Source organism: Pleuronectes platessa, chromosome 4 (assembly GCF_947347685.1).
Source record: "Pleuronectes platessa chromosome 4, fPlePla1.1, whole genome shotgun sequence".
Lineage (NCBI taxonomy): Eukaryota > Metazoa > Chordata > Actinopteri > Pleuronectiformes > Pleuronectidae > Pleuronectes > Pleuronectes platessa.
Window position 1 is genome coordinate 2685176 of NC_070629.1, and position 15272 is coordinate 2700447.

Below are 15272 nucleotides of genomic sequence, written 5' to 3' on the forward strand. Positions count from 1 at the left end.
ACATAAAACTTCATACCTTATAATTATGGACTACGTGTACATGCATTTCATGACAATTTTAGGAGTAACTTTTGAAGCACCTTTTTGGTGTCGACAGTAAATTATTTGATCTATACATCTTCTCACAAACATGGTATGTGATATTATATTAATATACTATCATGTTGTGAAAATGTATCCACAAGCCTGACATTAATTTTCACTGATCATAAGCTTGTTGAGTGACAGAGTTATGCAGTAAACAGTAACCTGGTTGAAATGATCCTTTCAAACACTATAAGCAAGATTGTTTCATAGCATCTTTTATTTTCAAACCTAAACCATGAAACTAATTATGCACATACAGTATGACAAGCAGGGCCTGGCTTTCAGAACTATAAGTACTATACTTTATATTACAAAGATCAAAAGAAGCAAAGTCTTATGAACATGAACTTACATTTTAACAATATAAGGTGAGTGCCTTGTTTGTATTAATTTATATAAAAACTGTGCTGTATTGATGAACCCAAGTCAGCAACTTTAAATGATAAACCACCTTCTCATCCACCAATAACTTCACTACAACAGCTCAAAAAGAAGTTTCACACAGAAACAGGAGTATGCAGACAACACTGGATCTACACAACTACTAATTAAACAAGTCCATTAGAAAACATCCCCAGGCTCATTACAAAACATATCAGATAACACTAAAAGGAATGCTTATATTCTCTTAATGGCATCATCAATTTCTGATATCTGGTCCTTCAGCTGGTTCCATTGTTCAGGATTCAGGGAGATGCCTAAAAGAAATTTTAAACAGAGCTTCAAACTGCGTCTTACACAACAACTGCAAACCACTAAAACATCAAACATCCATCTTTCCATGTCCTGTTGTACTTTTTTACATGATATCCAGCATATGTATGTCACTGAAACTTCATAAAAATTATCTGAAGCATATGCACGGATAACACAGGTCATTACCTTTCTTCCCCGGCTTCATTTCCCCATCTTGGTTCATCCAGTACTCTCTGATGTCAATCAGGACTTTACCTTTGAAGTCCCTCACACTGACGTATCTCATCTTTCCAATCTGCAATGAGCAAACTCCTGTCAACTTTTGCTCGTCCTGAGGTTTCCTCCGTTCCCCCCCCTCATTATGTTTTTGTGTGGGGCACATTGGCCTACATAAATAATACTGATAAGCCTTCTCCACGCAACATTTTTGGGAATAAATACATTTTATCGCCTTCTATCCTAACTAATCCTAGATATAGCCTAGAACAATAATATATCACGTGTATGCCACTCACACAAAATCGAGCTACAATCTTGAAGTTATTAACTAAAATGATCTTTCCATCCAGAGAGCATAACATTGTGCAGTGTATATGAAGAGACTCTACAATAGGGAATTATAGCAACTTTATTTGATCTGATAGTAGATTTAACTTTGAATTTAAAAATGTACATGCATATTACTGTTAAATTTGCACAATCCTTAGTATGACCTAAAATTAAATGCAATTTCTTAAAAGTTGAAACTACAAGTGATGCCCACCTGGAACATGTTGTCATCACTATTACTGGCCTTGGATGATCCTCCAGGCTTGGAGCTCTCTCCACTCTTTGGTTTCATGGCTGGTTTCTCCTGTACACTTGGCTTCTTTCTCTTTGCCTATAAAGAACAGACAAATATATGCAGACTGTGAGAAAATGATATGAGAGTAGAAATTCCTGCTCCGAAACACTCTTCTCACACATGACTACTATCCTTGAGTGTTAGAAGTCCACAGGCTTATTCCTATGACGGCCTTTTCATCAAAGAACCAGGTATTCTCTAGAACAGCTGCTCTTCTTCTGTTGTGGTGCTTTAAGAGGCTTTGGGCCATTTTGCTTTGAAATGTAGCTGAGCGCAAGTCACCCAACATCACAAAATAACATCTGCCCTCAGTGGTTCATTTTTTATGCCAAGACATACTCAAAGTGCATATATAAAGTAAAAACATCTTAAATATTTAATCACAAACCTTGGTCTCCACTTCACTGTCAGAGTCACTTCCAGATGTGGAAGAGAGCACTTCCTTTGATTTAGGCATTCTGCTGAGAGAGGGATCAGATCAGATACCACTCTTAAGTGTTCATTCAAAAGACTATCATGCAGAGACATATGCAACCAGGACAGTTTCCTCTCGAGCTCCCATTCAAATCAGGTGAAAACATCCCTTAGTCTGTATAATTTCAGCACAGTTTATTACAAGATGCTAGTGTGCACAAAACTAATTTAATCCTTAATGAATCATTTTTCTCCTTGCACTATTTCCTTTGAGTCAATAGAGATAAAAGGAATGGTGTCAGTGATCAGTGACTGATTGGGGACATATTAGATGTACAGGCAGATAATAAAAAAAGTGTAATTCAACACAGAAATGTGGTACGCAGCTAGTTACTGGTTCTTTAACCTACAAGGAAACTGGCATGATGAGTCTAATGTTTTTCCCACAGAGTGTTTAATTTATATACATCTCATTGTTTTCATTACACTTATATTGATGATATTGTATTATTAATAAAATCCAGTTACATAGAGACAGATGTCTGACTACATTTTGACTTTGAATCCACTTCAGCTAAAAGCAGGACAGTGATCTGTAGGATAATAAAATAAACAGCAGCAAAAAACAACCGGTTGAATGAGGCTTCTGCTTCGGAAGACTCTTTCTACTGCATGGTGGTGATTCCCAAGAGTGTAAACAGTAATTGAATGTGCTTTTCTACTTCTCACAGCCCCTCGAAGCATTTTATGCCATTCACACACACAATCATACAGTGTATCTATGAGCAGCAGGGGTTCAGTATCTTGCCCAGTGGGGAAATGGGGAAGACTGAGATCGAACCAAACTTCTGGTTAGAGGGTTACCTGCTCTATTCCCTCAGCCCCGTGTGGCACAGAACAGTAGAAACCTATTTTGCCTCTTGTCACACAAATCAAACTGTCTATCCACACAGACATTCAATGAAACACCGGAGTATCACACTGAGCTCTTGTGCCCACCGATCGGTGATTGTAATATTGAGATCAATCTACAACCCACTTATGGTTCTTCAGGAAAATAAGAACCCTGCGATGGAGGAAAACTATTTTCTAATCCAAACAGAGAGCATCCAATGGTAAGGAAATGTCTCAGTTTTGGAAACAGGTTAAAATCGCTTTTTTTTTTACGGTTAGATAGTATTACTTCAGAACAGAGGAAAGTGATGCTACTCTGTGCGTTGTGAGGAAACATGGTTAGCTCAGTGAGCAGCTGAGGATAGTGTTCAACCGTAAATCCACATGATGCAAGGCGGCTTAGGTATTAACCTTCACAACAGGGGAATGCCAAATTAGGTACACATAACCATCTAACCACACACACACACTATATATATATATATATATATATATATATATATATGAACGTATTTTCATTTCCTTTGTTTAATTGTTGTAGAGTTTCATTCTACATTTAGGGACTTGTCTCTATTGACTTTGGACGGTTCCACCTTTAGGCAAATCATGTCGCGTAGAAAGATCACGTACACTCGGTCCAAAGGGCTGTAGTGAGACTGGACCTGTGCACACGCACATTAGCTAGCACGCTATGCGCTATCTGCACAGATTAGCCGCGGAAGCTAACATTAGCAGACGTACGCGATGTCGCCAGGCGCTGGACTTCGTTTAACCAGGCACCATACAATGATAACTGTGCAGTTAAACACCGAGCTGGTCTATGAGAACAAGACTCGCGGGAAAAACACAGGCTTTAACCGTTCAAAGTGATAATGCTTACATGATGTGATGGAGTAGAGCGGGTTTCTTCACAGGAAACGGAAGCTGTAGTTTCCTGGCGCGAGCTCTGTCGGTTTTATTCCGACACTTTATTTAATACCAGCAGAATACACACAAACATACATCAGTCCAACATAATTAAATGCAACAGACATCAGTCCAACCTGACAATAATTAAATACAACAGATATTAGTACAACCTGACAATAATTAAATACAACAGATATTAGTACAGCATGACAATAATTAAATACAACAGACATCGGTACAGCGTGACAATAATTAAATACAACAGGCATCAGTACAGCGTGACAATAATTAAATACAACAGGCATCAGTACAACATAACTAAATACAACAGAGACCAGTACAACATGAAAATAATTAATTACAGCAGACATCAGTACAGCCTGACAATAATTAAATACAACAGACTTCAGTACAGCCTGACTATAATTAAATACAACAGACTTCAGTACAACGTGACAATAATTCTACAAAACCTCTTGAAAATCTTAAAATGTGATTTTCAAATTAAATTAATTGAACACGATTTAAACGAAAAGGAGTCTTATGAAGACACTATAAATGGGATTATTAAAAATACAATTCAGGGAAGTTAATTTGAGAAATTGTTTCTTACAAATAATACGGCTCCAAAGATTTCCAAAAATGACAACCAACAAATTTTTAAATGTGTCATAAACAGGACAGTATAAAAGTAGCCTATGCAAAATATTTAAATAATTAAAACCAATAAAAGTCTGTTAAAATCAATAATGTCAAATAGTCAAGTAAAGATAATAAATTTAAGTAAAAATCTGAAAAAGCTTTAAATAAATATGTAAGGAGAGATTTAAAAGATGTAATCGATTCTGCTGACCTGATTTCCTCAGGCATCTCTTAATGCTCTGTCACCTCAGACCCCTGATAAAATATCTCAAGCTACAAACTGCATGAGGCAAAGAGGTAATATGGGGACGGGCCCATATTTCTTTGAAAGATAACATAGATCACATTTTTGAGTTTTTTAGATTGTTAAACAAGTAGTTTTTGTTTGTTTGCTGTTCAAAACTTGAGTAACTGTCCAACAAGAGAGCAGCATGCTTGATATATTCTAACTGTGAACCAGCAGATGGCAGTATCTGTTTGGTTATGTGCTGGGAAGCGACTTCAACAATCGTTCAGCCTGAAGTTTTGATTTATCCAGAGTTGGACGTCACCATGGCAGTTATGAAGTGAAATTAGTGATCCAGGGTCAGTGGCTCTGTCATCAGCATAGCAATGAAATGAAAGGCTTGCCATTTAATGTTGTACCCAAGGGGAAGCATGAGCAAAACATTTAAATTGGTCCTAAAACTGACCCATCCAGCCCTCGGCCTCTCCATCAGGATGCAGTGATCAAAAGGATCAAAGTACTAACATCTGGCGGAACAGGGACTGAGCACATTACATCATCAGTAGCCATCAAAAGATAATTTGTTACCAAACAGGATCAAATGTCTTGTGAGATATTCAGGTTTTTGAGCTGTAAACCAAAATCTTAACTTAAAGTTAACATTTTATTTTTCAAGACCATAACATCTGGGACACAAGACCCAGAGAACAAGATGGCATAAGGCTTTGATCAACCCAAACATCAGTTACACCTGCAGGATATATGGACACATATGTTGTCAGGATCTGATCTGTCTGATTTCCTCCCTCCTTCATTCTCCAGCCTCTGGACTGTTATCTCTACAGACCCACCATTTTCCATTTACTCACCAGATGTCCCTGGGCTTTTTTCCTTTCTCCTCACCCAACTACCCCAAATCTGTTTAGTATCTTCATTTACAAGAAGCCCTGGTTTTCCCATAATGCCAGTCAGTACATATGCTACACTTCGCCAATGCCTGATCAGATCACTGGGTCTCTGTTTCCTTTGGTTTTTGTGTCTTTACCTTTTTCCTTGCTTCCTATTTCTGGATTCAAGTTTCCCAGTACTGTTCTGCCTGCCCATCCACCCACCTGCCTTTTTGTAAATGTATGAAATTGAGATAAATAACACTTCACTGCATCAGCCTGTCTTTGTGAGAATGTGTTTTAGTCTTGCCTGTCAATTTTGCTACCGGAGTCACAATTTTAAGTTATCCCACTGTCCATTAACCAAACACTTGTTTTGAACAGTGCTATTCAAAACAATATTTTATTTTCATTGGATTGCATCTGTTGTTACAAAATGAAACATTAAGTGGACTGACTGTTCTTTCAGATTCAGATTAAAAAAAAACGTGTTGAGTCTGGGTTAGGGTTAGGATTAGAAATGTTAGGAATATTATTCAGAATAGAGCATTTTTTCCCCCACAAAGCGAGACTGAGTCTTGGACACAATTTTATACATTGTTCCAACCTGAAAGAATGTTGTAATGTACATTCAGACATGTCTTTAGTCTATTTGGTTTTTCTTTGCCTGGTTTGGTGAGAATAATTAGGTCAAGAGAATTCTTGAAGTCCTTACCACACAACTTATGTAGATGTAGATCATGCTGGTTTTTCAGCTGAGGTTCGCACAGTTTTATGAACTCTGATTCCAATTGAGCAGAATTCAGATTAAAGACTAAACAAAAACTTCCTATTCCCAATTACTGTTAGAAGCATGGCTGTTTTCTTTCTCCCCTGTTAAGAAGTGTTTTTGTCCCTGCTCAGTCCATTTTGCCCTTGATTTAGTTGAGTGCAATTTATCAGATTTATACTGTAGATTTATGAGTGCATTAAAAAACTCCTGTTGGACAAACAAGGTTTGATAAGATTTTTAATAACATTGCAGAATCCCTTAAAATAAGATATGTCTGAATGTTCTCTGAATTTAACAAATAGTTCCAATTATAATAAGGCAGCGATCAGATTACATCAGAGACAGCAGGGGTTCTAGAAATTGAACATTTGGCTTAACTCAAAACCTGTGATAGATTTGGATGTATTTCCTTCCATATGAGCATTGTTGTATTTAAGTTAATAAAATAATCATTAGGTCCCTTGCATCCATTCATTGGGGTTCAAATTTAAATGATCACCAATGATTATTGATTCAGATTGATAGTGATAGCGGATTAGAAAAGAGCCTTCCCCATTATAACAAACAATAACATGTGACCATCGTATTCAGAGGTAACATTTGCTCCTCAAAGAGCAAGTTTTACTTCACACTGACCCCAGAGACACCTCTCTGGCCTGTTACTAACTGGATGTTTTGTTTTTCTTTGTTTGTCTTTTCTCCATATTGACTAAAAACTGTAAAGACTATTGCGTGATAAAATCTCAGATCAACAGCATCAGAAGTTCTCAAACTCACAATCATGTCAAAGTCACTGAGATCACATGTTTTAATCATTTTGATGTGAATACTAACTGAAGCTCCTGAATTGTATCTGCAGGATGTCAAACACTGAGCTGCTGACAGTTAATTGGCTGATTGTACGAATTTGCAGTTGCTAATAAAAGGCTCAGTGAGCCCTTCTCTCGCTGTGGTGTTCACTTGACGATGCCAGACAAAGGTCTATTAGACTGAAACATGCATTTGGAGCTGACAATACAATGGGTCGGACCTGTGCCATATTCTACTAACTCTCCCACTAAATTCTTTCTCATGGGGGTACAGTCATGACAATCTCTTTTGAAAAAATGCTATTGATAAAGTTATGGGGCGGCTGTGGCTGAGGTGTAGAGCAGTCGTCTTCATACATGAAGGTCGGCAGTTCGATCCCCAGTCTTCCAAATCTGCATGCTGAAGTGTCCTTGGGTAAGATGCTGAACCCCGTATTGCCTCCCATAGAACATTCAGCTAAAAGATGCACTGTACGACTGTGTGTGTGTATGGGTGAATGTAAAACTGTACTGTTAAGAGCTTTGAGTGGTCATCAAGACTAGAAAAGCACTATATAAATACAAAACCATTTACCAAAACCACAACGTCTGCTATGATTTTGCACAATATGAAAAAAATATTTGACTTGAATCATGGGGAATTGCAGAAGGTGGAAAATCTTCTTCAAGCAAGCAGTGCTGACTGAAGTAAAATATGTGAGATAAACACAACATTGTCCGAATGATATGATCCGATAAAAACTGTATTAATTTAAAGGCAGAATAAAATAATCGTTACACATGTTTACAGCACAACCTATTCTGGCAAAAGAGCTTGTTGTCAACAACCGACACATGGTTCCCTAATATACAAACTGACTTCTATTAAAATACCCATGGATCTGATCTAGGTATTGCTTAACATATGTGATAAACATCACTACGAAAAAATATAATTTCAAACTGTAAAAAGTATTTGAGCTTAGTCGTGTCAGTCAGGCAGGCAGAATAAAGCAGGTGAGAGGTAAACAGCTGCTTCCGATAAGTTTAAATACCGACCCGGAGGAGCTGATTATCATCCAAAGTCATGCCATGTTGTCAATAATAAAGTCAATTCAATTAGCTTTTCATGGACATTTTTAATTCTAAGTACGAAGTGTCAGCTTTGCTTTGAATGCGTTTTCATCACTACAAACAAAACGGTGTTGTAGATTTAAAGCCCTCTTAATACCTTGTAACCTAAGTGTGACTAGACAGGTGAAAATGTCAAAGTCATACTAAACCATCAGAACTAATAATTTGTTTGAAATCCTCTGCAGACATTGGCTGACTGAAGTCCTTCACCCACACACTTCAGCACACACTCAGATTCACTGCAGCCTCCTGCACTTCTTGGGTCTATCTGCCTTTAGTTTAATCCTCCGCAGGTTCAACTAAAATAAGCTGACAGCCGCTCAAGAATATTTTAAGTTATTAGATGGATAAAATTTAGTCTGGTATTTAGAGAGTTTAACTAATCATTTTCAACACCCAGTGGTATGAAAACACATAATAGAAAAGTTAGATCAGCAAATTAGACAACAACCTCAGTGTAAAATAATATAATGTCCATCTTTATTGGAACGGTTAGAGGCCTTGTATGTCATCTGCAGTCAACAAATGGAGATTTTGCCAAAAAGTCTATTTCCAAGTTGCTGGCATTTCTCTTGCAATGTTGTCATTAGTTTCTGCAGCCTCCTTTAGCGCTTGCATCACCAGAGCATTCCTCCTCCTCGTCTCTTCCATTCGCACTGGGTTTGATTCAGGCAGATTCTGATGAGAAGCACAAAATATACATTACCAAATGAGATCATTAAAGAGCATATTGACCTCTCATGACCTCTATAGTACAATTGTCTCATAGAACACATATAAATAAGAATTTCAAACTTTCCTTTCAGTTATGAAATAGCCTTTGTAAATGTAAAGTCAGAATTCCTGGTATACAGAATACAGGGACAAATGTAAACTTTAAGAGCAGAGCTTCACAGCATAAAATGTGAGACAAACTAGTTTATTTCTACATTTAAACATGGTTGTTCAACCAGCTTTTATACCGGCTGACGTTGTTGTTGTATGCCATAAGTGATTTTTCTTTTGCAGATGAGCTCATCATAAAGATCTCTAAATAAAAGTCCCTAAATAGTGACACAGCCATGGTATTAATCTGGTAGTTGGAACTTTAACTGCTCCAAACAGGTTAGCAGTTCATCATGAGTTACCATGATGATTTACTCTGATATTAAGCGACAAGCTTAGTATCACGGAAAAACAGACAAGCATAGATTCTGAATCCCAGTGCAGGCCTCAGGAGAGGCACAGCTCAACCTGAATGACTACTATATACTGGTTAGCAGTTCATCATGAGTTACCATGATGATTTACTCTGATATTAAGCGACAAGCTTAGTATCACGGAAAAACAGACAAGCATAGATTCTGAATCCCACTGCAGGCCTCGGGAGAGGCACAGCTCAACCTGAATGACTACTATATACTGTTAAGTTTTAGACCCGATGCCTCCTCTTCATGTTCCTTCTTTAAAGAGGATACTGTGTCCCTCTCTCAGTTATTTAACAACTGTTAAGCAAGGTCTAAGTCCTTAACACAGAAGCTTTGGTCTTTGTAGCCGGTTTCAGACTGAAAATTTGATTTTTCTGCTCAGATGCATTTAAAACAAAAACAAATTATCCGCAAGATTCACGTGCAGGGGGGTGCAGCAGGCAGAGACACATTGTAATGTATTCACTTTACTGCAGAGATTACGGGATTTTGCTCACAGCACAGACACCTGCATCGGTTCATATCACCATAAACTCTCTTAACATCTTTGTCTTTGGTGTGTTAGAAGCGATCATCAAACCCCACATTCAGTCTTGTAGCCCCACCCTGCTGGTAAATCCAGCCGGAGATCTCCTACTGTGCACTCAAATAGACTTCTCCTGATTAGTAGTACTCACCTGTAGGGTTACAGGTGACCGGAGGCTCTCCCTACAGGTGAGTACGAGTGTTGATGACGTTTCTAGCAAGTGCCAAAAGAATACAAATATCTCAAAATGAAAAAGTGGTGCCATCAAGGTTGCCAGATGGGCTTGTTTTTCTTGAAATTGCTTGCAAAAAAACATGGTTGTAGTTTTTTGGGCTAATTTTAAAAACTCTAGTTGCTAGTTCGGAATATCAAATAACAATGTACATTTTTTTACTATTTTCCCCAATGCATTTATCCCCAATGTTTGCCTATTGCATCAGAACTAATATCAGTGCTGTAGGGTGCTATAAATCCCTGTGTTGGCCTATCCCACCATTTATCGTCCACAGAGTAAAGTCAATGTCACTTGGAGCCGACAATACAATGTGTCGCACCTGTCATATCTCCCACTAAATTCTTTCTCATGGGGGTACAGTCTTGACATTCTCTTTTGGAAAAATGCTATTGATAAAGTTATGGGGCGGCTGTGGCTGAGGGGTCAATGGGCAGTAACCAAAACGGGTGATCTCTGCATCAATACATAACATCCTGTCTCTGCCTGCTGCACCAACCCTCACCTGGACACTTCGGTCATGTCTGTGTTGTGAACGCGTCTGAGCGGAGAATCTCCTGTTTTTCATGTGTGACTGGAAACCTCCGGAGACAGTCCTGACCCTATCGGGCGGACATTCTCCGGGGTTTATATCAGAAAACGGCCACTGTAAGCTTGTATAAGTGACAACAGACACAGTCCATATCACACGCCGGAAGCCTTTCAGCTCTGTCACCTTGAGCAGCTCTTTCCGTCTCTCTTCTCCTGGCGCTATCACCGACCACGCGCCAAAGCCGACCCCCAGGAAAGTGACCATCGCGATGGAGCTCAGGATGGTTCGCACACCGCTCATCCTGGAGCAGGGATGCCACACAGTAACGGACACTGTGACTGTTCCACGGCCCACACAATATTTCACCTACACACACATCGGCTTCCGGCCCGTTTAGTAACGCAACGGCAGCAGTGCAAGCTGGGACTTCTTCTTTTCGGGGGTTTAGTAGTGGTTCACACAAAGAAATAGTACATTACCGCCGCCAACTGGTTGGACTGTGGGGATTAATGCACCCAGTGATGCTACATCCGTGATGCAGGCAGTCTTAAACATTCAGTGTGTGCTCCACTTTAAGAGTTCCAGAAGATTTAGTTTTGAAGCACAGGAGCATTTTATTGATTGTTAGGATGTAGAAACGTCTCTTACATATGTAGAAATAGGATGATTTGATGAAATGAAACCAGTTTTGATTTATCAAACATTAGAAGCTAAAAAGGTTGGAGACCACTGATTTAACCTCTAAAATGTGAAGTATTTTAAAATATTTTATCATTTGTTGTGTAAAATAGTCACCTTTAAAGTAAATAGTGACTAAAGCTGTCAAATTTGGAGCGGAAAGTACATTTTCCTCTGAAATAGCTTGGAGAGAAGATATTGGTAGAAGAAAGTTGAAATGCTTAAGTAATGTATAAACCCCTCGTTGCATATATATTACTGACAGATCAGCCCAGACTAACATCAGCCATAGGTCAAAGTTGGACGAGGCAGGAGGACAGGGGGAGCCAGGGGTCATCGACAAACATGTGGCCGGACAGCAGAAAACAGCCTCTGGGTGAAGACGACCTTCAGTGAGAGAACTTTAAGCATGCCGGATAGCAAATGAACAGATATCTCAATATATTACAACACTATAATTCGGCCTTAAGGCCTTAAGACCAGTCGGGTTGCACGCACGCATGCACGCAAGACACGCAACACGCCCCTTTCGTCCCCTCTGCGGGCTTGCGTGCGTCCGCCAATTTTTCTAAAGGCCTCAGTATGCTTCTCCGAGTCCGTTTCGGAATGACGGACGGACGGATCGGACGGACCCTTTTTGATTTATAGTTCTACGAGCCTTTTTGTTGTGAAAACAATTCACCGCCAGAACAGTAGATGGCGAGACGGAAGTCGAGCTTAGACAAGCCTACCTCATGAGGTATATAGAAGAAGTCCACGCTGGTTTATTTACATCCTCCCGGCTCCTCACACACAGTGAACGATGGCAACTAACAGAAAAAGGATGGTGATGACGCGACAGTTTTTGCTGAATAAAGTGACACCCAGCGGGTCAAAATGCTTTTGTTATCGTGTCTTAGCGCAGCGGTTCCCCGGTCTTGTTTCCAAACTGCGTTGCTAATTCAACAGCTGCAACAGCTTGAAGCTACACGGAGGCAGCTAGCTCCCCCCCCCCCCCCAACTTCCACACACAGTCAGCACGGACACCCGATACTAGCTACTACCAAGTGTTTGCTTCTAACCTGACGGTGTTTGAGAAACAGTGTCATGAGCCGTGGGATTAAAGTCAGCGGGTTTTTTGCACTGTTCCCACCGCAGTTAGCATGGTGGCTAGCCCGCTACCCCCGTTATCAAAGTTCGTTATAACCTCATGTGACCGTACACACATGCTGTAAGTGCTCTAACCAGCCACCGTCAGCCGGACAACGCCGCTGGCTTAACACACTTGTCACATTAATCATAGAGTCGTAGTTGTGATTTTGGTTTATTGTGATGTAGGGAATGGAACAGGAAGTTTCCATTCCGAAATGCTGGCGTTAGCGGACCAATCACAGCCAAGTGCTATCCGTGGGCTGTCCGTCATTTCGACGTATAGTTAGAAAAATGAGCACGGCACGAAAAGCTCTCCGAGGAGCCTCGGAGAGGCACGCAGAGGGCGTTCCACGTTGGAGAGGGCGGTCCTATCTGTCCGTGTCCGTCAAAACGCAGAAGCATACATTGGCCTTAACTACACGACAAAGCGACGCGTGCCTCACGCAGCCCGCAAGGCTTGTGATTGGTCTGCTTACTACATCCCGTCCGGAGTCTAGTTTCCGGTTTCATGCCCCACAATACGCGGAAATCACGGAAGATTTAGAATAACGAATATGGACCAAATAGAAGAGCACTTGGCAGAAGAGATCCGAAAGTATGACCACTTGCATAACCCGTCACTGACTGGCCGATTTGTCCGCCAGAAATAGGCTATGAGGAGCCGGAGTGGCGATGTAAATAAACAGTCGACGAAGAAGAAGACGTCTCTTCTTTGTGTGTTTTGTCTTTGAAAAAAAAAAACGTTACTCCGCCTATGGTTCTGGCGGTGAATTGCGTTGCAACACGCGCAACACGTTGGTGAAGCATAAACCAAAACGAGTCTGTCGATGCAGCTGCGTGGCCTTCCGCGGTTGCAGTCGCAGGACTATAATTAGGCCTTTAATGTGAGGGAAAGTCACGTTAATTTGTCAAATCAGCATCGTATCAGGCCAGCATGATAAAACCAGGAGCCGTGACATATTAACGTGACGTTCCCTCACGTTACCGCTCAACATATGAACACTGTACAGGGAGCCGCTGCAGAGGGGCTGAAGAGCCGCGGATTGCGGCCCCTGGCTCCGGAGAAAGAATGACTTTTTTTACTGCTCCGCCATTAAAGAGATGCGGACGTCAAGGCATTAGTTGCGCCTCACATTCAACCTCCCGGTCGCGCGCCCCACCTGTTATGTCTCCGCCCGGTCGCGCCACATAATTTCCAGATTTCACTTCTTGCATCTTTCTTTTCAATAAGTCGAGAACGGTCGGCAAGAGCCATGTCTCCTGAGGGCCGCCTGCATGTGTGAGAGCTGGCGGCCCCGCCCCTCGCAGTCTGCATGCAGAGTGACAGGGAGCGGAACAGAGAGTGCGCTCTGATTGCTGCTATTTCAATGAAGTACCGGTACTAAAAATATGCAAAACCGTATCGTTTTTAACGTAAGGGTACCGCGGTACCTTTCTAGTACCGGTACACCGTGCAACACTACTAACACCGTGTATGGACATTATCCCATGTAGGCTTTGACTACCCCCTACAAAATACATCATAATCTACATATATTAATGTTAACACATTTAAACTTCAATTCATATTATTGTGATATTTACAGATATTCAACTACTGTGAAATACATTTAGTATTTTTGTTAGTTGTTTTCATGATATTTATTGACTGATGCTGTTGTTTTGTAAAAATATATCCATTGAAGAATGAGTCCTGCTTCTTTTGGCAGCTCTTAAATGACAGCGATTTGAAATATTATGCAGTAAACAGAGGCCTGCATTGACCTTGCAAATGAAAAAGAATAGCACATAAAGAGTTTTACGTTCAGTTATTATGTTTGTTTACCATGTCTACCCCTTGAACTGAATTGAGTATAATGGGCTGAGCATTCTTTCAAATTACCCTGTGCTGGCATAGTTTCATGAGCAGTCCAATCAGTGTACATATGATTTATAGTATAAAGTATCATTTTCTTTATTATAACTACACATGTGTAAAGCTCTCTCCAACTTGAAGTGGTTGTATGAAGTCCAATTCAATCCCATTCAAAAATGACAACAGGACCCAAAACTTACCTTAAAGTTCGACCCTTGAGCAGTGTAAGAACTACAAAATTTGGGTCTAGTGATCAAGAGACACTAGCTGTTCAATGGGTCTTGAAAAAGTTGGGGCGCAAAAGATAGAATTTGTATGTGTCAGAAAAAGTTCTGGATCAGTAGAACTATTGTGTGACAATATTTTGCGGATACATCATTTCAACATGTGTTAAGCTTTGCAAATAATGTGTATTTAAAATTGTGCAGGAATATATTCAACAGTGAGGTTTCAAAAACTCAGAGATGGACAAAAACACATTTCAAGAGCTGCTAAAACGTAACAAATGGAAATTACAGTATGTGTGTGCACAAGACCTTCAAATATAGCAGCAAAGCCTCTAACTTGAATTTGGGAGATTCAGATACGTGATCAATTTATAAATAAAAAATAAAAATAACGTTTTTTTATATAAGTTTTTTACATTATCACTCCGTTGTATGATGTCGTCTCTGGTCCTGGAGAGTTTTAAATAGATGCTGGCATGGGGAAGTTGAGAAGTATCTGAGTTTTAGATATGTGGGTATGGGTTTTACATCGTTTTTTATGTTCAGAAGTGTTCAAAGCAAAGGGTAGTGTAGAGATTGGCTCTCCCTTCTGACACATCTATAAAATGCAA

General features: G+C 40.0%; 2 protein-coding genes across 3 annotated transcripts; both read right to left on the reverse strand.

Annotated features, from left to right (window-relative positions):
- Positions 1-286: 286 nt before the first annotated feature.
- Positions 287-3903, reverse strand: sub1b (SUB1 regulator of transcription b). Of its 2 annotated transcripts, none has more exons than XM_053420660.1 (5): positions 3816-3903; positions 2016-2085; positions 1547-1663; positions 970-1078; positions 287-785 (listed from the first exon to the last, which is right to left on the reverse strand). In XM_053420660.1, the coding sequence occupies exons 2-5, from the start codon at positions 2082-2084 to the stop codon at positions 706-708; spliced, it is 375 nt and encodes a 124-aa protein (XP_053276635.1). In that variant the 5' UTR covers position 2085; positions 3816-3903; the 3' UTR covers positions 287-705. The 2 variants fall into 2 exon arrangements, with proteins under 2 accessions (XP_053276635.1, XP_053276636.1); XM_053420661.1 differs by having other exon boundaries at positions 2016-2088; positions 3816-3897.
- Positions 3904-8751: 4848 nt separating this feature from the next.
- LOC128437707 (ubiquinol-cytochrome-c reductase complex assembly factor 3) lies at positions 8752-11209 on the reverse strand. The gene is made up of 2 exons (XM_053419915.1): positions 10954-11209; positions 8752-8971 (listed from the first exon to the last, which is right to left on the reverse strand). Exons 1-2 carry the CDS (start codon positions 11068-11070, stop codon positions 8840-8842), a joined length of 249 nt encoding a protein of 82 aa, XP_053275890.1. The 5' UTR covers positions 11071-11209; the 3' UTR covers positions 8752-8839.
- Between the last annotated feature and the right edge of the window lie 4063 nt (positions 11210-15272).